Source organism: Talpa occidentalis, unplaced genomic scaffold (assembly GCF_014898055.3).
Source record: "Talpa occidentalis isolate TD23 unplaced genomic scaffold, MPIMG_talOcc4v2.1 talOcc4.3, whole genome shotgun sequence".
In the NCBI taxonomy this organism is placed as follows: domain Eukaryota; kingdom Metazoa; phylum Chordata; class Mammalia; order Eulipotyphla; family Talpidae; genus Talpa; species Talpa occidentalis.
In genome coordinates this window covers 71,537,038-71,560,863 of record NW_023603184.1, presented here as the reverse complement: position 1 = coordinate 71,560,863, position 23,826 = coordinate 71,537,038, and the positions used below count along the sequence as shown (strand labels likewise).

At 51.9% G+C, this 23,826-nt stretch overlaps 2 protein-coding genes and 1 long non-coding RNA gene across 13 annotated transcripts in view; 1 reads left to right on the top strand and 2 right to left on the bottom strand.

The window, feature by feature from the left end:
* Positions 1 to 9,978, top strand: part of TMEM163 (transmembrane protein 163) — a 224,784-nt gene extending 214,806 nt beyond the window's left edge. The window contains exons 7-8 of the mRNA XM_054699692.1: positions 7,887 to 8,028; positions 8,983 to 9,978. Of these exons, the coding sequence (XP_054555667.1) occupies positions 7,887 to 8,028; positions 8,983 to 9,043 (203 nt within the window). The 3' untranslated portion in view covers positions 9,044 to 9,978. The remainder of the gene's footprint in view (positions 1 to 7,886; positions 8,029 to 8,982) is intronic.
* LOC129146622 (uncharacterized) lies at positions 6,899 to 15,491 on the bottom strand. Of its 2 annotated transcripts, XR_008553537.1 has the most exons (4): positions 10,759 to 15,491; positions 10,161 to 10,247; positions 7,768 to 8,016; positions 6,899 to 7,376 (listed from the first exon to the last, which is right to left on the bottom strand). It is a non-coding gene; the product is annotated as an uncharacterized LOC129146622 (long non-coding RNA). The 2 variants fall into 2 exon arrangements; XR_008553536.1 differs by lacking the exon at positions 10,759 to 15,491 and having other exon boundaries at positions 10,161 to 10,482.
* Positions 15,492 to 15,524: 33 nt separating this feature from the next.
* MGAT5 (alpha-1,6-mannosylglycoprotein 6-beta-N-acetylglucosaminyltransferase) overlaps positions 15,525 to 23,826 on the bottom strand; it is a 320,132-nt gene continuing 311,830 nt past the window's right edge. For all 10 annotated transcript variants that reach the window (XM_054699673.1, XM_054699675.1, XM_054699671.1 and 7 more), the window contains 2 exons: positions 21,596 to 21,753; positions 15,525 to 16,734 (listed from right to left, as the gene is read on the bottom strand). In XM_054699673.1, coding sequence (XP_054555648.1) covers positions 16,536 to 16,734; positions 21,596 to 21,753 — 357 coding nt within the window. In that variant the 3' untranslated portion in view covers positions 15,525 to 16,535. The remainder of the gene's footprint in view (positions 16,735 to 21,595; positions 21,754 to 23,826) is intronic.

The window sequence follows — 23,826 nt, the reverse complement described above, 5'->3', positions numbered from 1 at the left end:
CTCCTCTTCTCCCTATGCCGTTGAATGATTCTCAGGGTTCCCATATCAGGGTAGATGTCTTGTGCCTGGGAATTTAATAGAACCTTCATGAATCACTTCTACCCTGACCTCCAGCCTGGGGTGTCCTGGCCTCTTAATCATGAAGCACAAAGTGCTTGCTGGAGTAAGTGAAAAGGAAATGGCTTTTTCACATCCCATAAATATTTTTTTAAAAGATTTATTTATTTTTATTTATTTATACAAGCACTGGGTACAGTCAGAAGCGCAGGAGGGTGAGAGAATTCACCAGAGCCAGAGCGGGGAACAGAACAGGCAGACAGATGAAGTACACTGCTGAGGGGAGCAGCGGGCGGCAGGAGAGGTCTGCGTGCCATGTGGGACCCTTCTCCGGTGGCCGGGGAACAGCCGGGGATCGAACTGGTGCTGCAGAGGCTGCGGGCAGCTTCGCAACCCAGCGCTTAACCGCTGTGCCACCGGAGAGGCCCCCATAAATATTTCTTTCGCGGCTTCTCCATGCCTGTTTCCCCTCCAGCCAGTGAGGCGCTCACCTGGGAGTTCAGGTTGCAATGACTGGGGTTTCCTGGGGGAAATTAGCCGTGTGTCCACTGCTTAAAAACCCAAACCAGATAACAAAGTCCCTGTCTGTCTACATGGGTCAGGATGAGCTTCTTGCCCTTGGGGATGAGAGAGAGACGGGGGTTAATATGCAAAGTGCCTTTCAGTCTGCACATTATTGCTGGCACCTGAACAAGAAACTTGAAAATTTCACCCTCTCTCTGTTTTCTTTTTCATCCCTGAGCTTGTGTACTTTGCAGGGGGTCAGGAGTAGCAATGTGGTGGGTGCACAAAGTAGAGCAGATTGTTGGATTTCTTTTTGAAGAGACACTTTTGGTCCCCAAACCTTGCCAAGTTCTCTCCTATGTGAAATACATGAACACAGGGGTGCATGGGTTGCTGCTCTGTTGTGAACATAGGGATGGCTGTCAAGAGGGCCCTTCTCTCCCAAGCAGTGCAGCCTGATGACATGGTGCTGACTGATGGCTGATCCTGCCCCCTGCTGATGTCCCACTGTATGTGGAGTGGGACTTTTGCACTGAAGGGGCAGGCAGGCAGAAGTCTAAGGGATGTTTCTGCCCTGAGACTGAGCTCAGCCTGTTCCCCACTCCTGGTCCTGAGTTTCCACTACTGTCTTTTGGGAAGGCAAGAGAGACTCCAGCTTTTTAATCAATTGCCCTGGGAGTAGCATCACCTGTGTGCATGTGTGGACAAGGCCAAAGGTTGGGGATTCTATGATCTGACACGCTAGCAGTTGACTCCTACTATGGGCAAGATCAGAATTGCTTGCAGTGTCTTATCAGAAACACAGATTCCTGGGCCTCACTCTTAAAGATTCTGATTCTGGGAGTTTGAAGTGTAGCTCAGGAAATCAATTTTTATACCAGCACCCCAGTCCATGTGACACACACTGAGGTTTGGTGCTGCCTGCATGGCCAATCTGAGGGATCATAATTGTGTCACACGAGGGAAGGGGACCCTGCAGTGTCTACTGCTCCCACGGGCCATTTGGATCAACTTAAAATCCTTCTTCAGTGGCCACTTCCAGCAGATTCTGCTGTAATATCTGTCCTTTCAGTGTAGTCTTTCTCCCTGGGTTGTGCATCCATTAGCCTATATGAAAAAAGAGCTTTTTAAATAGAAGATCAGCTGCTAGGGTTGAGCCCTCTTCTGGCCTGCTCTCTGTCAAGCAACATGAAAGCTCTGTGTGTATCGCATTGCAAAGAAACCCAGTCCATCTCCCCAAGTTCCAGGATGAACCCTGAGGTTGTCTTCCTCCTTTCTGGGATAAGTCAGGATAGAGCTGACATCAGTACCTGCATTTGCTGCTGTAGTGCATAATGCTGCAGTGGCATCAGACCAGGAGTTTCTATGGAGCTCCTATGTGCCAGGCATGATGCTTGGTGCCACCTGCTGGGAAGCTAGTTCCTGATGAAGGTTGGCATGAAAGTGTGCTGGTCTTCCAGCCTGCCAAGCTAATGCTGAATCAGAATCTCCCCTCTTAGGTGTCTGTCCTATTGCTGTGACAATCCTGTCTGGTCCCCAAAGGTGGGGCTGCAACATAGTTGAATGACCCCTCTGCTGCAAATGCGTAACTCCTACCAGAGCTGAGTCTACGGACACTGTTTGTCCCATGAGAATGATGGCAGCAGGCAGGTATAGCAGGAATCTGTGGGTAGTTTCCCTCAAGCCAATCCTAATATATTGTTCTGCCAGACCTTGGCCCGGGGAGAGGGCTCCGTCCTATCTGGGAAGAAGTTCATTCACCATGATTTTTGTGTTCTGGTAGTTCTAACCTGAAAAAGAATGTGCCTCCTTTGACTACGGTGTCTTCCTTAGGGACAGCCAGCGAGGGGGTGATTGTGCCAGAGCTGAAGTCTGCGTTGGCCCGCGCCACTGGGTGTTTATGTGTGGATTTTCCTGCCACCTTTGAGGTTCCTTCTTGTTTCTCTCAGGGACACGGCTCTGCCGGGGGCCCTTTAGGCCTGACTGGAGCCGAGGATGTGGCTTCTCCAGCTGTGTGCTGTGTGCCCCCGTTTCACTTACCTTGAGACATGGGGGGTTGAGGAGTGGGAGGAGAGGCCTAGGGGAGGCACCACTTAGCACTGGTCAGCACTGCTTCCCTGGGTTCTGGGTGAATCCAGGGGGTCTTCTCTTAGTCCCCACACAGATTCCTAAGTCACAAAGTTCCCTGGCTGGCAGAATGTCGGATTTTTTTTTTTTTTTTAAGATTTATTTAATTATGCATACAAGAGCTGGGGTGTAGACCAGAGATGCGGGAGTGGGGGGTGAGAGGATTCACCAAAGACAGTGGGGAACAGAACAGGCGGATCTACTGAAATACACTGCTGAGGGAGCAGTGGGCGAGTCAGGAGAGGTCTGCTGCGCCATGTGGGTCAGCTCTCCGGCCGGGGATCGAACTCGTGCTGCAGTGGCTGCGGAAAGCTTCATCGTGCTGAGACTTAACTCCGTGCACCTCCGGGGAGGCCCAGAATGTCCGATTTTTTTAAAAAAATTATTCAGTTGTCCACAGTCAAGACACACGCTCACTGGGAGCTTGAGTGTGGACCCAGAAATCAGACCTTCTCTAAGGTCTGTCCCCCTTCCCACCCTCAACTGTGGGCTTGACCCCCTTCTAGAATAATGGCCCTCTGTCCCGACTTAATTTTTTACTTAATGTTATAGATGTTCCAGGTACGGACTTTCTATTTAGGCGTCACTGTTACAGCTACACATTTTATGTGGTGTTTAGCGACAGTCCCCACAATGTGTGTTTTTCCAGTGAAATGCCTTTGGACTTCATGATTTTTAAACACATCAGCAGCATTTGAAACAGGAAGAAGTGGGTAGACTAAGTGAAAATTGTTTCACAAACAGGTGGAGGCAGGAAAGGGTTTTTTGTCCATGGGAATGTGGTCACAGGAGAGCCCGGGGTGCCTGGGGAGAGCAGCGTGAGAGGTGTGTGTGAGGAAGGGGCATGTGGGGAGCCCTCCTGAGGGCAGAGGCAGAGCATGCAGGAGTTTCGGGAAAGGTAAGATTTTGGATGGTTCGCTAAATATTGAAATAGACAAGGTAACATGATGGATGTTGTAAAGACACTCCTGGTGTCTTGGTGGAGGAGAGGGAGGCAGGAGCTTAGGAGGGAACGAGGTGGTGGTGGCTTGTAGGGGGTGGGGGACTTGGAGGGACATGAGGAAATGTTAAGACTTGGCAGGGCTCAGGAATAGATGGGCCGTGAGAGAGAGAGAGAGAGAGAGAAGAGAGCACCGTATTGCAGAGAGCAAGGGCATCACCCCCGTCCCCAAGCTTGTTAGCCATCCGGACCCCGGGCGGGGGTGGGGGGGTGGGGGGATTAGCATGCTCTGCAAGCCCTTGCTTGGTGGGCGTGTCAGCAAAATATGCTGCAGTAATTACAGCCTCCTGCTAATTGTATTGTCTGGGATCCTAGTTTTACTCATTCATTGATTAGCAGAACTAGGGAACAGTCTGTAATTATCTCCTCTCTGTTCTTCCCTCACTTTGGCGGAGGGGCAGGGTGGGGGTGGGGGACAGCTTTGACTGTCATTAATATTGTGGGTTCTCTGAGGACCAACTCTGGAGTGTACCCCCTAGGAATGCCCCTCTGGAGGCAGAGCAGGGTGGTGGGTGGGATGGGGGTGAGACAAATGCTTTTATCTGCACGAAGCATGCCAGTTCTGGGAGCGGCTTCGGCCCAGGGAGGGAGGCGGGTCTTACCTGTCCCAGCAGGGGTGGCTGCTTCCCAAGCTGGAGCTGTGTGTGAACTGGGTCAAGGCTGACTCCCCCGGGGCCTCTGTGGCTGGATTTTGCCCTTACAGTCAGGAAGCACATCTTCAGAGAAAGGGCACAGCAGGCTGTGGGCAGATTTCCAGTGTGCTGCTTAGTGCAGTAAGTCTCATCTAATTCGGTTTGGTCAGTTTGAATCCCCAGTCAACACCAGGACCAGGCAGTTGGCTTTGTATTATTTAAGGCAAAATGGTTTTGCACAGCAAGTTAATAGTACAAGTTGAACAGGAAGACTGTGAAAAGGTGCCTGGGCTGTGTACGGAACTAGGGACCGGGCCTGGGCTCCGAAGTGGCCAGAAACTTCACAGTTGAGAGACCTGGACTCAGTCCTCTCACACCCTTACGATTCTTAACTACCAAGAGTCTATAATGATTTCCAAGCACATGAAAAACTTTTAAAAGCAATTTTCTGTATAAAATGTGCTTAATTATAGAGTGTTTACCTAAGACTTCTTGACTGGAGGCTCAAATCAGGACACACTCAGACATGGTTTTATGCTCTTAAATGGAGAGCAGCATTTATTCTTTACAATAGCTCTGTGTTTTGAACTGAGGGGACAGGACTCAGCATGTAGGTCTGGGTCGGTGGTGACCAAACCCCAGAGGTGTCCTACATTGGGCGAGGCTGTAAGTTCAGGTGTCTTCATGTGGGATGATCATGGCCAGGAAGGCTCTGAAGGATGAGGTGGAACAGACATGAGCTGGTCCTCCAGTCCCTGTGCTCATTTGTGCCAGTATTCCCAGGCAGGCTGGTGAGGTAAAGCTGCAGTAGGTCAGGCTCCGTCATAACCCAAGGTGAGAGGAGCTGAGCAGGTGGGAGGCTTCTTCTGGAAACAGGTGGAGGTGCCAGGCATCCATCAGCTGTGAACTCCCAGGAGCCTGCTTCCTGGCCTTGGCTGGTGACTCGGTGGAGCTGCGTGGCCCTCTAGTGGCTGACGGGGGAACCTCATGCACATTCAGCATTTCTGAGCGTCCCTTAAACTGAGGGCTCTGCTAGCGCCCATGACAAAGCCTGGGGCATTTGGCCACCTCCTTTGTCTCTTTTAGCCACTCCAAAACAAAATCTCCCTCCCCCACCCCCAAACTTTGAGAATGCCAGAGAAGTGAACCTCAACCCAGGTAACATGACAAGATGAGTGGCCTCTGTTGATGCTTTGGTGGATTTTTATTTAAAAGGATTGTGGGTTTTGATCCCGCCTGTTAGAACAGGATTCAAGACAGCCAGAGGTGAGAGGGTGAACACCATTTCGCACAATGGGAAGTATGACTTTGAGATGGGAGACAGTCTTACCCTTTTCAGAGTGGACATCATCCCCCTACTTTGGGAGGCATGGAGGCCATGACTGTGGATGGAGTGGAGAGAGGAACGTTTCAGGGTGTGCTACGCAAGGGGCGGAGGAGGACTCGGCTGAAACATTGTGGCCGCAGCTGTGCTCTGAAATCACATTAGGGTTTAGGAGTCGGCCACATGAACTGCATGCGGAGTGAAGATGGAATGTACACTGGGCTCATTTCTTCACTGTGCAGAGGTGAGTGAGCAGGGAGGAACCACAGAAACAGATTCCACAAGGGCCCAGGCTGCCTGCAGGGTTAGAGGTAGAAAGAAGACGTGGAGTATTGGCTTTGGGACCAGGGCTAGTTGCATATTGAGTGTCTGCAGTCACTGCTTCAGCCCTCCCCTTCCCCCCAGGACACCTGGAAAAAGCTCGGTATCAGACTGGCTGGCAGAGGTGGTCCTAGTGAGTGATAGTGGATGTGGGAGAGGGTGGCCAGATAGACATGGGAGGGCATGTAGAGTCCCCACCTGGCACATCTTTCAGTCCCGGGGTCCCCCCACCATATTATCTGGGTTGGTCCTTAGCAGATACAACCTCTGGGTGGGAGGAAAATGCCAAGGTTTGCTTTTCCAAGCCCATCTCCCCTTTATTAGGTAAAATTAAGCTGTAAGGATTCACCCTTGCAAAAAGGGCCTCCGAAAGGATTGGGGAGCCCAAAGCCCCTCTTGGTGGGTGGCAGTCTCCACAGAGTTCTAGCTGCAGCCTTCATGGGGAGGCCCCCAGAGCCTGGCCAGGCAGGTGACTCTTTGGGGATGACTTGGCTGTGCTGTTGCTATAGAAGTTTCTGAGCACTGCCAAGACCATGCTCCATGCCTGCTTTTCCTCTGTTCATTAGTGCAGCAATCATTTGATCTCATGAAAAGTGTCAGCCTTGCTCTGGGACTTGGAAAACAGTAAGGAAGACAAAATCATTATCCTTAAGCTGACATTTCTAGTGGGAGAGAGGTTTGTAGAAAGAAAAATGGTAAAATTAGGTTGTAAAGTGAAGAACTATCAAGAAAAGTGGAGTAGCAGTGAGGACAAGGGGATAGGAAGGTGGGACTGGGGTAGGCAGGCAGTCTTAGGAGACCCAGGAGGAGAGGCACAGGCTCATGGGTGGTGAGTCCAGAGGCCCTGTAGCAGGAGTGCAGCAGGGTGAGGGGGGAGAAGCAGGCAGGGCCAATCAGATGCAGAGTTGGGATAGTATTCGGAATTGGGCAGCTTTTCTATTGGTTTTGGCTGTTTACTTCCCAAGATCACTGTGTTCCCTGGCTGCTGGGAGGGGAATGGATTGTGGGTTGGGAGGCACATTGGGGTGGTGGTGAATAGGCTACTGTAGCAGTGCAGGTGAGGGGTGGTGAGAATGAATTTTGGAGGTAACAGTGGATTAATGCTCATGCTTGGAGTTCAGAAGAGGTATGGATTATGTAGGCGGAAGTGCCCTGAGACAGAAGCAGACCAGTTGCTGGGTCATCATGACACTGAGGCAGGTGAGAAACGTGGCTTGCGCCACAGCGAGACCCCTGGGAGCCGCTCCAAAGCCTCACCTTCCTGAGAGGGTCCCAAATGAAGTGACATGAAAGGTGATGGTGTCTATGAACTGCAGTTTTGTTTTCATAGTCATTCTGCAAACATAGTTAATTGTAGACTTTGCACTTCTCTTCCTGGAGAGTGAAAATTCTCAGGTGACTCAAGGAGGCTCTGGTGGGAAAAGAATGTGGGTTCAGGTAGAAACCCAGCCCTTCCCCTCTCCGTTGCATAACTTTGGTCAGTTAATTTAACCTCACTCAGTTTAACTTTTTTTATATGTAAAAAGAGGATACTAATCTGACTCTAGAGGATTGAGAATATCCCCCGCTTGGTACAGTGCCCAGCAAACATGCAACAGATTTGAGTCCCCATGTGTGTGAACACCTCCTGTGTGCCAGGCACTGTCCTGGACCCTGCGGGTTCCAGAGAGATGGAAGGGCCTGCATTCTGGTGGGCATGGGAGAGGGGGTCAGTGACACATGCTGTGTGAGAAGGGGAGAGGGTGATGGCTCTAGTGACACTGGAGCAGACTTGACCAGGTGTCTCAGTTGGTGGCTGTTACCTCTTTCGGAGAGGGTACCGTCCTTCCTGTGTGTGCTCTGGAATGTGGAACATTTGGGTAGTTTTCTTGGTGGTGAAGACAGTTCCCTTGACACTGCCATGTCTCTGCTTCTCTTTCAGGATTTAACTCCCTGGTGGGGGGTGTCATGGGCTTCTCCATTCTTCTGAGTGCAGAGGTCTTCAAGCATAACGCAGCAGTCTGGTATCTGGACGGCAGCATCGGCGTGCTCATTGGCCTCACCATATTTGCCTACGGGGTCAAGTAAGTGCCTGAGCTCATCTTTGCCTCCCTGGCAGCCAGAAGGACTGCCTTTTCTAGCCAACAGTCACGTCCCCTACCTTTGACCCTTCTGAACTTGGGTGAGGCCAGCCAACTGGAAAAGTTCCCAGCCAGGGATTAGATATTCTGTGACTGACACTGAAGTGAGGCAGCGACTTTGACAAAAGCCGTAGGCTGTATGTCAGAGAGGCCTCCTTTTTGGTGCGGGCTTTATAATTTACTGAACAGTCCTGTCTATCCCTTCGTACTTGAAGACCTGTACCCCTCCTTTCTCTACAGTTACAATGTACCAGGTAGGCAGCTTTGGGGAGTGGCCTGACTCTGGGTCCCCCCACTTTCAGACTTGTCAGTGCAGCGGAGTCGCACTGAGCCCCAACACTGAGGAAGTATATACAGGTGTCACTGGCTACAGCTGAAATCCAGGCTGGAGTGGGCTTTTGGAAAAACTATTTCAAAAGTCCTGAGCTTTTAAATGTTAAAACTCTTCTTGTCTTGGAGGCCTCCCTGGTGGCCTAGGGGTTAAGTCTCAGAGATATCACCATTGTGGCCTAAGTCTGATCCCCAAAGCAGTGCCACCACTTTGGAAATAGTTGAGATGCTGGGTAACTATGACATCTAGTCCTACAGTGGAGTGTTATTCAGTCATAAAAGGAATGTAGCATGATCCATATTACAGCATGGATGAGCCTCCAAAAGATTATGACAAGTGAAAGAAGTCAGTCATGTGTGGAATAATTTCACTTAGAGGAAGTTGCCAGAGGAGGTGGGGAGGGGAGAATAGGGATTGACCAGATTTGGGGTTTCTTTTAGAGATGGTGGTTGATAGAACCAGGAATCTACTAAAATCCACTGGTCTGTGCCCTTCAGGAGGGTGAATTTTATGCTAACGTGTGTGTGTGTATATATATTGAAAGGCCATCTGTCTGGTCCTTGCAGACTCCTCATCGACATGGTGCCCAGGGTGAGGCAGACACGCCACTACGAGATGTTTGAGTGAGTGGGGCAAGAACCAGCTGCTCCGTCGCGCAGGATGAGAGGTTTCTACACAGGCAGACGGTGCCAATATTTACCTGAACATCCAATTTCTTTTCTGGAACATTTGTGCTCATGGGAAGGAGGTCTGCCCAGCAGGTGGGTCTGCACGGCTCCCCCTCAAACACATGAGGGCAGCGCACAGGAGGGGAGACTGGTTGCCCCATCTCCAGCCGGCACTGACCTTTTGAATCTCTTGGAGTAAGGAGCCTTGTGGGTAGGATAAGATCTCTGCTTGGCAGAAAGCTGCTCTGTGGTGCTTTCGGCCTGGAATGGACAGCGACTGACCAGACCCACCTCCTCTGGGCGCCCCCCTCTTTTCTCCTGGCAGCCTCTAAGGGAAGACCCTTTCCATACCCAGAACCATCAGTATAGATCACTTCCTAATTTCTATCAATGTATTTCATTAGTTTCATACTGTTTTACTAAACCTAAATCTAAACAGGTTTGTTCAAAAGGAGACCATTCTATTTTTAAAGTCCTTAGTGATATACATGTAGGAGCTTTGCATGGATGAGCTAAGCACATGACCCTTTCTTGAACATTGAGAACCCGAACATACGTGTAAAAAAAGGATCCATTTTTGAGACATGCGAAACTACAGTTATTTGTAATAAATAATTATATAATCTATCCTTAGACGCATATATCTATATGCTGTGTTAAGTGGTAAAGGCACATTACGGTCGTTAGAGATGGCGCACGCCTCTGTAAGGACCAGATGTTCTCAGTTTATGTAATGCTCGGTGTAGAGTCCACCAAGATGTCCCCCCCGAACACAACATTCTGTACCTCTAGCACTGCTGCTTGTCCCGGCAACAGTGGCTGACCAATAAACACCTTTACCTGTTTTGTATGGTACAGTGAGGTTCTCTTGGAGAGTTGTCACTGGCAGGTTTTCTGTTGTGGCTGAAGGCTGGGGTGGGGTGGCGCCACAGGGAGTGTGAGTGGAGACTCGAATGCCGTGGTGATGGGCTTAGAGGCCCAAATGGGGTAGGTGCCCACTTGTGCCCCAGGCTTCACCCCTGCCTCTGCCACCTCACCCACCCGTTTCAGGTGGTTTGTCATAAGAGGTCACTGACCTTATTTCACTCTGATGCTTTCGGCGAGGCTCCTCCTCCAAGCATCTTGCGTGTTCTATGGGCTGGTCACTTGGTACAAGGGAAAGTCTAGGAAATGCAAGATTCAATTTTTCTCCCCTGAAGTTTTCCTCATTGGATTTGACACCGGGGAGGCTACTATATAGCACACTTACAAACAATGAGTGCGTGACACTTGTGTGTCCCACCAAACACTACGGGTACCACCCACGTGGTGTGCTATGGGCAGTGGGCAGGTGCCCTGAGGGCCTCAGAGCCTGGGCCTCCAGATAAGCCCGTGTGGGCACAGACTCACCCTTGTGTGCATGGGGGTGGGAGGGGGGGGCCCTGTTCCAGGTCTAATAGATCCCCAGATAGCCTTTTAGGGACTATCTTACTAGTACATTCTTAACGACTTTGAAACATTCTGATATAGTACACAATTATCTAAAAAAAATTCAAAAGGCCAGCAATCCACAAATTCAGCTCCCTGCTAGGTGAATGTAGGGCAGAAAGAGTGCTCTGAAGTGGTTCCTGGTGATGTGTGTAGGGAACTTTCACCCCACAGGAAAACCTTGCCCCCTCCACTCCTTAAACGTACCTTCCCATCAGCATTTGCAGCACTTTCACAAACGATGTAATGTGGTCCGTGGACACCAGCAGGACAGTGGCCGAGCTTTGTTCCGTAGGTGACCCTGCTTCCCAGCCCCCTCCCCCCAAAAATCACTTCCACCTGTGACACAAGAAAAATTTATTGAAAAATAAAGTTCTCCCTAGTTTTCTCTACAACAGTGGAAAACAAAGCAGTGCTCTCTATGCCGGTACAGTACATTTGGACAGCGACACCTTATTTGCAGAATCCTGCACTACTTAACCCCAGAAGTGAACAGTAGAAAGTGGTTGTACCAGGAGCTGAAGACAGACGCAAACAGCCATTAGCCTAAAGACATCAAGGTTGTGACAGCAGCTACAGAAGCAAGGACATCACCATCTCCTTTGGCATCGATTGTTCCGTGATTGCCCTGTTAATACTGGGGCAGTGAGCAAAATGCTTCTCAAGTGTTCTCCATCTCCACTTTGGCAGAGCTGGCAGACTGTGCTAAGGTTCCAGTGAGGCCGCTCTACCTCCCGCACCTGGAGTGCTCCCTCAGTGCCACCCACAGAAGGGCCACCCATGCGTGAGCATATGGCCCCCCCTTCCACCCCTCACCAGCTGTGTGACGGAGGGTGTGAGGATCTTAAGGCTGCACAAAACCTGGGGATTGGGGGGGGGTGATGCTTAGAAGAAGGTAAATTTCAAACTTACATCCACAGAAGACGACTACTGATTCAGTCGAAGAGGATCCAAAGGAACTTGAAAAAGATACTGGAGTCTAGCAAATTTCTCCATATTCCACAACTATAATCTATCCAGTTAGGCCGAGACAGGACAGGAGACAGAACTCTAGATATTAGGGAAGAGGCTGAATGCCCAATCATACAAAAAAGTGAACTGGTATTTTTGGTGATCAGGAAAACATCACTGAACCTCTGAAGGGTGCTGCACCCCTCCCACCCCCACCCGGAGGGAGTCTTGGCTGGGCTTTGGGGAGCTGGGTCTTCTCTGGGACGAGGACCAACAGAAATAAGTGACAGCTAACCAGCCCAGGAGTCTGGTCCCTGAGGATTGGTCTGTGGAGGGGCCTCCCTGGCCAGCAGGGGACAACAGAGGGACTTCCTGGGAAAGGCAGAAACTCCACTGTTTATTCTTTTTAAATAAAAAACAAAGTCTCCTATTTCAGAGGACCATAATTAACTCTGATTTTCAGGGTGTATCAGAACTCAATTTGTGGATTAAAAAGTTTTGCAAAGACAAACCCAGGAGTCATCCAGAAGACCTCCATGGTGTGAGGGCCAGTATGTGGCCAAAGGCCACCCTTTTTTTCATTGCCAGTTTACAAATTCTTGAGCCTGGTTTCAACTGGCATATTTTCAAATCAGTCCATTCAGGGATACAGCAATGTTCCAACCAGCAGGGTGGGCACGGAACATGAACATCTTAAACCAGTAATTCCTGTGCTAGTACATCACTTTGGAACGATATCTCCATGTAGATATTACTCAACAGGTAGGGTGTGAGCTCAGCTCTGTATTTCTCAAAGTGTATGAAATTCTAATGATGATAACAATATTAACATTGACTAGGCTTACTATGTGCCCGACACTGCTAAACACTGAATCCTCACAAAAACCCTAAGTGCTAAGGACAAAGCTAGGGCAATTTATTTCTGCATCCAGACTATACAGCTAATTTGGCCTTTTGCTATAAAAAATGTGACTGTCCATTGCTGTTGAAGCCAACAAGTACGAAAAGAACTTAGCCTCAGCCTTTAGGTAGTTCCCACTTTCCTAAAAAAGCAGGAGTCTATGTCTATCTACCTCTTCACGCGAAGGTGCTCTGCAGCCCCACAGGGATGAATGGGATTAGAAAGAAGCCAATATGGAGCTTCCAATACTTTTAAATAAATAAAACAATCCAGGCTTGGGATATCACACACAACAGAGCCCGTCGTTAACAAAATAAACCTTTTTTAAAATCAAGAATTTGGGGGGAATGTGGGTGGGTGGCGAGGTCCCTTTTATATGCACCTTGGAGACACGGGGTGGCCTGCCTTGGTGGGTCTAGAACGCACAAACCCGCCTAAACAGCACACGGTTTCAGTCCAACGGGAGGCATTTACGCCGTCACTACCAGAGAGCTGCACTGGGGCTCTGCTCCCAAAGGGAGTCGCCACTAGTAAGTCCTGCGCTCACCAAGGTAACAAAAAAGGGGGGTTCATGATCTTTCCCCTGTATGATGCTAACTAGATAGTGCTTTTAGGCCAGTGCTGCTTATGAGCTCAGCTGGGCCTGCTCCCCTTCAGTGCAACCCCGCAGATAGGGCTGGTCTGCCCCAGCCACACCTCCCAAGTGCCTGGGTGGCAGCCAGTGCAGGCCCCCGGGCACCTGGCAACCAGCAGTCCCCAGATGCACCCAAAGGCATGGGTGAGCAGCTGAGGAGAGCGTGGCTGGTCTGGAGGAAGCCAGCCCTTCTCTTGGGGTTCTCATGGCACGTGGGGTATATGCGTACGTATACTGTGGCATGGAGGGCAATTTTGATGCCCGGTCTGAGCATCTGCAGTGACAAAAAACATGTCCTCTCTCCAAGCTGGAGAAATCTTCCCTCAAGAGCAGCCAGATTCTAAAAACCAACCCCAAAGGAAAGTGAAAAGGCACATCAGAGAAATAATAAATATCAAACAAACAACTCCTAGTATTTCCAAACATACAGCACACACCAAAAGCAAACTATGAGCAGTGACAAAAACCCCATCTAAGCAAAAACGCAAAAAATGTCTCCACTTTCACATGTGCAAATCAAATCACATACACGGAATCAATGAGGTGTTTACTGGCATAAAAAGTAGTGTTTCCCCTTTCACGAGTAAAAACTGGTTTTACTCTTGAAAGCATGTATTTCTCAAGGGAACATTTTCTCCCTTCATTACTTTTTTTTCCCCTCGTTTTTAAAGAGTTTAGGATTATAATGGGGGAAAATTCCAATTTCCACTTCGGAAAAATATGCACAAAAACAAAAAAACAAACACCAGGCAAGATGCCCTCCTAGCACAGGAGCTGTGCTGCTGCCGAAGGATTTCTTTTCCTGCAGCAGTGTCAGTCACAAGTTGGTTAAGGATTCTTTTAAGATGGGCACCGGCAAATCACTGGAGGCCCCCAGCCCACCCGGAGAGGGGCCTTCCTCCAGGGCAGGCAGGAACCCTTTCCTGGAAGCCCTTCCCCAGGCTCCTCCCTTGGGCCAAGCGTGTGGGGCCGGGGAGCCAGATACATTCCCGGTTGCCACCGCTCTTCATAATGCCCGTAGCAACTGGAGTGTGGGCTGGTTTGCCCCCGGAGCCCCAGCCCTGCCAGCAGAGCTGCGACCAGTATGGAACTAGACAAAGCGAGAGGGACTTTGTAAAAGTGCTCTGCTCAGCGGCCTGGCCCGAGCGCCCTGATGTGAGAAGAGGAAAGGATGGATGGAAAGGAGGCGAGGCCCTGAGCTCAGGGGCAGCCAGTAAACACCGCCTGTTACTTCTGGAACACAAGGCAGGCATAGCTTCTTTCTACAGAAAGTCGTTTTCCAGCAGCTTCCTTGTCTTCTGAGTTCCCGTGCTGTGCTTATTTAAACAGCTCTCTGCTCAAGGGGGTCCTCCAGCCGGGCTTGGGAAATAGCCTCCGTCTGGAGGCTCCCCCTGCTGGGCCAATGCCTGCCTGACACGTTCAGGTTGGAAGCTATCAGCAGAGCCCAGGAGAGGGCAGAAGCAGCCCAGGAATTGCATGCAGGCCTGGGAGTGCAAGCAAATTTTCCACAACCAGGGGTGCAGCCAAGAGGGCCATTCATGGGGAAAAGCAGTTCCTAACAGCATGGAAAGCTTAGTGGTTTCTCCTCCTACTGCAGGAAACTGCCCTTGCAAAGATTAAAACACCGCATTCACTCTCTCTCTCTCTCTCTCACACGCTCTGCAAGTTCACACACACACATACCCATCACCAAGGTTTCCTTTGGACTACACCCTTTTTGTTGCTGGGCCTCCGCAGAGGCTGGTCTCAGCCAGTTTGTGAGGGGCCCCTGCACCCATCAGCGCTCAGGGCGGAGGCCTCCCCATCAGTACTCTCCCTGACACAAGGTCTTGGGGAGATCCTGGCTGCCCTCCCTCCCCCCTAGGATTGGAGGTACAATCTAGTGAAGGTCTACTACAGAAAGGCTTGCCAGGCATTTGCTACCACCTATGCACCAGGGGATAATTGAGAAGCAGCAGGCAGAATCTACCTTCCCCTACCTTAAGAATCCACCTCCCTATGGTCTTCCCAAAGCCGAATTCCTCCTTGAGCTTCACTTCCCGAAGGCCTACCCTTGCCATTAGCCTTGCCTCTCTTCTGCTCCACTGCTTGCCCAGTGCAAGGAAGCACAGGGCTGCCGGTGGCGCCGAGTGAAGCACCCAGTGAGCGAGGCACTCAAGACCCCTGGAGGGCTCGGTGGGCCAGGTAGTAGCTTGGAATGGGGACATTCTGCAAGAGAGAGAAGAGGGTCCACTCTTACCAGTATCAAGAGACTGGGGCAGGACTCTCACAGCACTGACGCAGTGCTTGGTGAAGGGGGTGCACCGGGACTCCAGGGTTCCAGGGAGGGCCAATCTGTCAGCTCAATGCCCCTCAGAATATTCGCGCTTGGAGTAAAAGTCGGCATCAGACTCCCACCCTTGGCGGGCCACACCCACACCTCCAGGTGAACACTAGGCCAGCACCCCATTCACCCCGACCTGCCCCTGCTCTCCCCCCCACCCCCCAGCCAACATCAAGTGCAAAGCGGGTCCTAGATTCCTGGACTTCAGTGACGGGGCCAGCTGCAGTCTTGTCGGAACCCCAGTTCAATGAGAACCCTCCGGGGGACTAGTGAGCAAGATCTGCAAGCTCAAGATAACTCACAGCTCTGTGTCTCTCCCCTCGTCCCTCCTGGGGCACGGAAGGGAGGTCCGATTTACTACACGTTGGCAAATGTCAACTCCCCGCCATCGCATTTTTTCCTAAAGGAAGTCTAACCGAAATTAGGACCAAACTGTGTCGGGGGCGGGGGGCGGGCAGAGAGAGAAAAGGAGACTCTCTCACTGCAAAGCAGCCCCATCTTTGGTCCCTGGCCGGGCTCTCTGGACAACACTGGCAGGTCCCCCACCCCAGGGATTCCTGTCCTCTAGCTGCCGTCTGTCATGCCACACATGACTTCCTGTTGCTGTCCCACCATCACTTAGAGGAGTGAGGTCCCCACAGCTGCCCTCAAGAGTGCCAGCAGCCCCACAGCACAGTCTCTCCCTCCTGCACCCCACCCGACGCAGACAGGGATATCATAGTGACAGCGGATGGTGAACAGTGGAAAAATCAAAGAAGAAACAAGAATTGTGATCACTCCCTTTGCCCTCCCGCCACCCTCCCCCAAATAAATAAGTTAATGGGTTTAAGAATGTTCCCATATAGAGTTTCTCCAATCCGCTCAATTCCGTTTCTGGTTTTGTTTTGAAATAAATCTTGAGACTCTCTTTCTATCCTGGAGCAGCTGCGTCAAGAGTCTCCCGATAGTTTGTGCCAGGGAGAGGCCAGGCGCCGGGCCTGACATCTGCTCTGGTTTTCTTTTGGCGAGAACTCCACTGTGGTGCTGACCTCAGTAGGAGCAACACCAAATCGAAACCTTCCACCAAAATGTTCAGGCTCTGGCGAGAGTCCCTGGATGACTCGGAGCCCCCGGCTCGTCCCCCAGGGCTGGAGCCAATGTCTTTCCCAGCGGAGTGTGCTTGGAGCCGGCCTGCGCTATAGACAGTCCTTACAGAGGGCGACCTGGCCCTTGATGAAGTCCCGGCAGGGGCAGATCCTCTGGTGTCTGGGGTGGGCGCCGGCACAGCTGAACAGCAGGAGGTCACCTTGAAACACACAGTGCTTGTACTTGGGGTCGAAGGAGGGCACCAGGATGTCCTTGGCCAGGTCTGAGCTTTGGCAGGTCACCTGGTACCTGAAGAGGGAGAGAAAGGCACAGGGGTTGGCGACGCGGGGCCTGTCCTTACTGGCTCCTTCAGCCCCCGTGGGGAGCTCCCTGGGTCTCCTGCTATGGAAATGAAGGGGCAGCCAGCCTCTGGCCCAGTCACTCTTGCCCCTAGGGATGTAGGACCGGGAAGGGTGGACATGAAAGCGGAGATGTGTGACACTTGTTTGTCATGAAGAAAAACTGGAAACAGCCTGAATACTCACCAAGGGGGGGACTGACTGAATAAATTATGACCCCTCAGTGCTTCAGGGCTCTGTGTGGCCCTTAAAAAGAATGAGGTAGAAATGCAAGCGCTTGAATGGAGAGGCCTGCAGCAGGATGGATGTACAATGGGGGGGTGGGGGTGGGTGGTGTGTGTGTGTGTGTGTGTGTGTGTGTGTGTGTGAGCGCATACATGTAATAAGGAAGGCTACACACTAAAGCCTAACAGTGGTTACTTCTGAGGAATGAGAGTAGCAAAGATGCACATTATTTAAGTCTTTTCAAAAATTATGTTTAATATTTTTATTGCCCTCTTAAAAATCCCTGTTAAACGGCCTCAGTCTCCTGCAGGAAAGCAAGCATATGGTCTCCTGAGGGTGGGCGATGTCTAGGGGGACACTGACTCACTGGAGCTTTGCAGTCACCCTTTGGCCTGGCCTTCCCCTCCCCCCACCTTGGAGCTTAGTACCCGAGGCCTGCAGAGCAGGGTTCAGTATCTAGCCCCTGAGCTCAGGCCCTGTGCCCTTGTTCCCCTCTGCTGTCTCCCGGCAGCTGAAACTGTCTGTGGGCTGGAGACCCTTGTGGCCCTGTCTGTGGGCCGGAGACTTTTGGAGGCGGGGACCACTACCTGTGGTCCCCGTGGCCCCACCTGCCATGGTTCCCCCAGAACAATGCCTCACTAGGTGTTCAGCACCGTGTCTCACAGGCCAGGTGGGAACCAGTTCAAGGAGGAAAGCACAGCGGGGACCAGAGGGCCCTGGGTTTGAGTCCTGGTTTCATCTCGTATGAGCTGTGTGACCTGGGACGAAAGCCTGAGCCTCTCTGTGTCTATTTCCTCTTCTGCCAAATGGGGATAATCTTAACTCACAGGGGAGAGGTAGGAATTAAATTAGTGCTCACAGAGTACTTGGCAGAGTCTTTCTCTGGTAACTATGAATTAGTTACTGTAATTATTAATTAATTACTGGTAACTCTCACCATGATTGCAATCATCGCCACCATCCTTCTGACCACCCTGCCCTGGCAGTGCTGCATGGGCTGCTCTGCCTTCCTCCCTTGCCCGATGATGTAAATTTACACCCATGCAACAGTCTCCATTTTGCTTTGTTTGTGGAAGCCTGTTCTTGCCAACAGGGAAGGGATCACATTGGGAAACTTGAGGTTTCCTGCTGCCTCTGGAAAGCTTCCAGTTGTTGGAGGGAAGCATCATACCCTCTCTTACTCTGCCTCTTTTTGTCATCCTCTGACTAACTGCCTGCGCCCTGCCTGCTAAGGTTATGCTGGCAATTTCTCGTTCATCTACTGGGGCTTCTGGTGAGTTCCCTGAAGGTGCCAGTGGGCTCGGTGTCCTGGTGGGCAGTGGCACCACTGATCTTGTTCATGCAATCCCCAGAAACCTCTTGGCTCCTCTATTGTGCCCTGCCCCTCTCGTCTTGCCTTGCCAGCTGGGAGATAGATGCATGCACAGGGTCAAGGTCATGGACCATGAAAATGAGGCAGGAAATGGGGGTTTGTGGATTTCCTAAAGGAAAAATGAGTCAGGGAATTTAGGGTTTCTAGGTCCTTCACAGGATACCCTTAATAGCTTATCCAGAGGAAGGGGTATCAGAGTTCAATTGTGCATTAAAAGTTTGCTTTTTCATGTGGAATATGGTACTGGGGTAAGATTGATGTTCCTACTAATTATTTAGGTGAATTCTAGAAGGTTCTTTGCATCTGCCTTTCATACTGCTAAGCAAGAGGATGGATATATCTACAATGAATCTCAGAGCCCATGGCAGAGTAAAATTGTCAGGAGCCACAAAGAAACCCTCCTGTTCCTGGCCACGTGGACTCAGAGTCTGGACATAGCCCCCCAGACTGAGCACATGCACGTCTGTGAGCACACCTCAGTCGAGGCCGCAGAGGAAGCAGTTTGTGCAGGGATGATGTCCAGAGACCTCCCCCCAGCAAGAGTGCTCAAGCAGCACATGTTCGCTGAACCACAGTCTGTTCCCCAAAGGGTCAACTGGTGGGGCTGTGAGCACACACAGCTCTGGCCAGTTCTGGACACCACCCAAGCTCCTAGTTTCCAGGGGGCTTTCCCTGCAGGTCCCCCATCCCTCAGCCCTGGGAAGTCAGGAAGGCTGCTCCACATCCTTGGAAAGAGTAAAACTCACTAGAAAGATGGGTGACCTACCCCAGTTGTACAGTACCCCAGAAACCAGTCTCCTCGGTCCAGTAAGCCTCAGTCCCTAACTGTGGCACTGCCCCTTTAAGGGTAGGCAAGCGGCTGCTGCAGCCTCTGTTCCTGCGGTGTCTGCCTCACACGCACTCACACACTCTTGCCCCCTTTCACACATCCACAGCCCTGCACTCATTCCCACACTCTCACACTCCCCCCGCCCCCCCCCCACACACACATACAGAGCTGCTTCCTCCCTGCAGGCCCCTGTGGTGCGGTGCTGCCTCTCTCCTCCTTTTACAGGATGGGAGCTGGGGCTTCTGTTCACATTTTATAGTTCTTGGAGAAGAATAAAAGGGCAAAGTTCCACCCCCCTTTCCCTGGGGCTGCCCATTCCCCCCAAAAGAGACTGACAGGATGGAGAGATGGAGGCAGGGCTGTGCCACCTGCTGGTCCTTGCATAGAGCGCCTCCCCTCTTGCAGCCTCTCCTCACCCTGTCTCTGCCATGTCCCCACAAACACTCTTGCGAGCACTGTGACTCGGGGCCACTTCCCTTTTCTCAGGCACCACAGCACGCATCGATGCCATGGCTTACAATTCCCTCTTCAAAAGAGCCCCAAGCCCCAGTAATTTAGTGTTTTAGAAGACACACTGGGGAAGGCAGCAACATGGCAAGCCAGGCTTCACATTACCACGGGGCCCTGGTTATGGACTGGAAGCCCCCCACATGGGGCCAAACAGGCAGGGGCTCTGCCTTCCGGATCCTGGTCCCAGTCCCACCGGCCTGGGCAGGCTCCGTGTTTGCACTTAACCTCCAGCATTTACACCTGGTCCTGCAGGAGCACAAAGACAAGCTTCCCTTCCCTGATTCAAGGGGACAATGTAGGCCGCTCCAAGGGCTAAAATTATGAGATACAAATTTTTTATCCTATACAACAGGCCTCCAGGTCATGGAGACCCAAAGAGTGCAAGGACTTCGTCCACAACCAGGCCCCAGGTTGGAGAAGGGAAAGCACAGCAGTGGCTGCTGGAAGCGCCCGCTGCTGCCTGGCCTTGAATACAGATGGGCAGGGCCTGCCCACTCCCAGGTAGCACGCTGTGGACTGCTGCTCATTAGATCTCACCTTTCGGGAACAAGGTATTCAGTAGGGCCCTTATGTTCAGAGGCTTAATTTCAAGCGGCTTTATTGCAAAATCAATCAGCATTCACCCTAGCCTCCTAGGGAGAAAACCCACACGTTTGCAGAGTGGGTGGCATGAGAAGCAATCGCATAGCACAGGACCACAGACAGCTCCGCACCATGGCCTCGGCTTGTCTGGGCTCTGCAGGGAGTTCAGGGTGGGGAGGGGCCGCAGGCTTGCACCACTGCCCAAGCCTCTGCAGAAGGACTTTCTGCTGTTTTTAGCACTGGCTGCACCTTACCTCACCATCATCCAGGATGACCCTATTTTACGAGTGAGAGAAGTGAGGAACAGAGGATTCTGTCCCATTGCTCCCCTTCTGATCCCAGACTTCTGCCCTGGATAGGGTAGGGATAGCAAACCTCTAGAAGGAAACACCTAAGTATAGCTATTAAGGTGCAGGGATGGGGAGAGGGAGGCTGGTTATTAAGATATATGTGGTGAGTGTGACAAAAATTAGGGGCACAGATTTAGCACTGACAGGGCTCATGAGTCAGAGGCCAGAGAGAACTCACGTGGAAATTTGGGAACTGCAAATGCCAAACTCAAAATGCCACTGCAAAGGGAAACACATGACATCCCTAAAAGCAACTCAAGACCAAGGGGAAAACTTAAGCTACACAGAAGGCCTCTCCTGGGGCAGCTCTGGCCTGTGTAGGTGCTGCACTCACCTCCCTGCCAAGGGACCAGCAGGATCAAGGCTACTCATGCCCCCTGCAATGCACTGTGTGCTAACGGTGCCGGAAAAGAGCGCAGAAGCGGGCAGGGGACTGCAGGAGGGGAAGGTGGCGTGAGATCCCCCGTGACAGTTCTGTGCCAGCTCTTTGCCCATTCACTCCTGCCTAACACCAGGTGAAGACTGTCACCTGCTGCTTGGCCAGACACTATCTGGCTCCTCCGGGGGAACCCAAGTGTGGGTCGCTCTGTGCTTGTGGTTCTGGGCCCACCTCTTCTCCCCATGGTTCTTGGGTGTAACATTAGCAAACTGAACACCTCCCACAATCTCCAAGCCCAGACGTGGCATTATTTATGCAGATACAACACCCCCATTTAAATTCTAAATATACCACGCCAGGTGACCTCATTCACTTAACAATAAAAATGCTGGGTGAACTTGCTCTGGTAGGTGGGTGGGGGCTGGGGGTGTCGTGCTGCAACCTGCTCCCCCTTCCCACATCTTTTTCTGACAGCCCACAGGCCTGCAAACCCAGCTCTCACCCAGAAGTGGAGCTGGAGGCTGAGCAAGCCCACTCCTACTCCCCTTTCCCTCAGACACTTACTTGAGCATGTCCTTGTCTTTGTTGAGGTGCTGGAAGAAAGAGGGCTCGCAGATGAGCTGGTTCTCCTGGCACACTTGCTTGCAGGACTGCCCGGGCTTAGCGAGCTTCACCTGCAGGGCACTGAGAGGCGGCCACATCACCTGCCCGTGGCAGAAGTCCTAGAATGACAACGAGGCTGTCAGACAAGGGACCCAGGGTGCAAGTGCGGATCCCTAGTCTGCCAAGACAAGGGGGGGTTCCCTGCTAGTGAGGAATCAGTGGAGGGGAGGAGGAGTTGGGAGCCAAACAGACTTGGTTAACAGGTTGAAGAGGGCTCAGCTAGCACACGTCCTTGGGGCCCCGTCTTCAACCTCTCTCACCACCCTCCTCAGCTGCAGAAGGGGAGCAACAGCGATCTCTCCCACTGGGGCTGGAGTGTGAGAAGGAGCCCATGGCCTGTGCACAGCGCTCTGCCTGCCAATCAGGGTGGCTACTCACTAATATCACCATCAACAGTGATGCAACCCAGCTATTTCAAGCCTCCGCCCTGCAAGGCCCAGCTCCAGGCCCACCTTCACCAGCTGTTCTGTTCCCGCTAACTCCAGAGACATTTTCAGTGTCTACCTAATTTGGCAGTTATCTAATGTGACAGTGTTCTGAGTGCTACTTTTGCCTTTGTGAGGGGGCACAGCTAGGAGTCTGCAGACATCTCTGACAGAACCTGCTGTGGGGTCCCGGCCTTGGCCGGGGCTCGGTGCTTGCTGGCTGCGAACAATGACAACGTGACACCAGCTCAACAGCTAGAGAGAGTGTGAGGACATGTGGTAGGATGGGAAGTAACCCGGCAGCCCCTGCAAAGATGCTCCCCACAGCACAGAAGGTGTAGAGGTGCCGGGGGGGTGGGGCAGGACAGTCATTCCTGGGATCTAGAAGGATCTGAGGAAATCAGCCCGGCCAAGGAAGGGGCAGAAGGGGGTGACATCGGTGGGGAAGAGAAGTACCTGTACGCGGCGCAAGCAGTTGGTGAAAAGGAGGATGGAATGGAGCCGGGGAAAGAGCAGACGAGGGGCCAAAACGCTGACTTGGGACGTTAGCTTTCACCTCAGCTGTGCCAGAAGCAGCTCCGAGTAGGTGCCAGAGGCAGGAACTCACGCCCCGCCAGCAATCAGAACCCGTTCTGCTCGCCCACAGATGGAAATCTGGCAACGTTCTTCCCAAGCCCGCGGTGCCCAAGGCAGAGGGCACGGCCGCCGCAGCAGGCCTGCAGGGCTGTTAGCTCCTCGGGGACACGCTTGCCCGCAGACGTGCCCAGGGGTGCTCAGATCCTGGGCTCTGAATTCCACTTACGGGAGTTCACCCCACGGACACCGAGCGACACATGTGCAAGGAAACCTACACCGTGCGCAGGAATTGCTAGAGTGGAAGCGAAAGTCTTAAGACAATAGAAAGGCGGAATTGAAATAGGTGAGTGTGAAATACAAATTATATCACTACATACAAAAGGTATTTAATGTGGACATGGAAACACCCGCAGGACACACTGAGAAAACAGCAGGGTGAAGGGTGGTCCCTTGGGTGTTTCTACCTGTGCCGCGCGCTGGGGGCAGCCTGAGGGAGCCGGATACATGCAAAGGCGCGTGCGGAGGAGCCTCGAGCGGGCGCCGCTGAGCCGGGAAGCGGAGGAGCAGGGTCAGGAGCGGTGAGGAAAGTGACTTTTCAACACATGTCCTTATGGGAGATTTTATTTTTCCCGTTTCCCTTTCTCACTCTGTGTGCCTGAGGAAGTAATTCATAATCTCTGGGCTCGGGGCTCCCAGAACTGGCACAGGCCAAGGAAAGCTGCGGCCCCTCCGCGTCTGTCCCTTCTGCAGCGCGTGCATTTTGTTGTTGAACTGGGCTGCGTCTGAATCAGCCAGCCAAAGGGAACCAAAAACAAACAATGTGAAATGCATTGCAGGCTCTACAGGAGGCTGGTAGGTCCTGCCTCTCCTTTTTACCAGCTGAGAACCTTCTGGCAAAATAGAGAGCTTCCTAAAATCTCAGTTTCCCCACCAAAAGATGAAGATGATGACCGTGATGATTCCTAGGTTCCTGCTTGCTCCGCCTTCCTTCCTGAAGGAGATAGTGCTACTGTGTGCCAAGAAAGGCAGCAGCAGGTAGTCAGCACTCAGTGCTGGCTTCTATTCCAGTCTCCTCAAATTCATAATCAAGACCCCACAAGTGAGACACACCCGCCATCCTTCACACAAGGG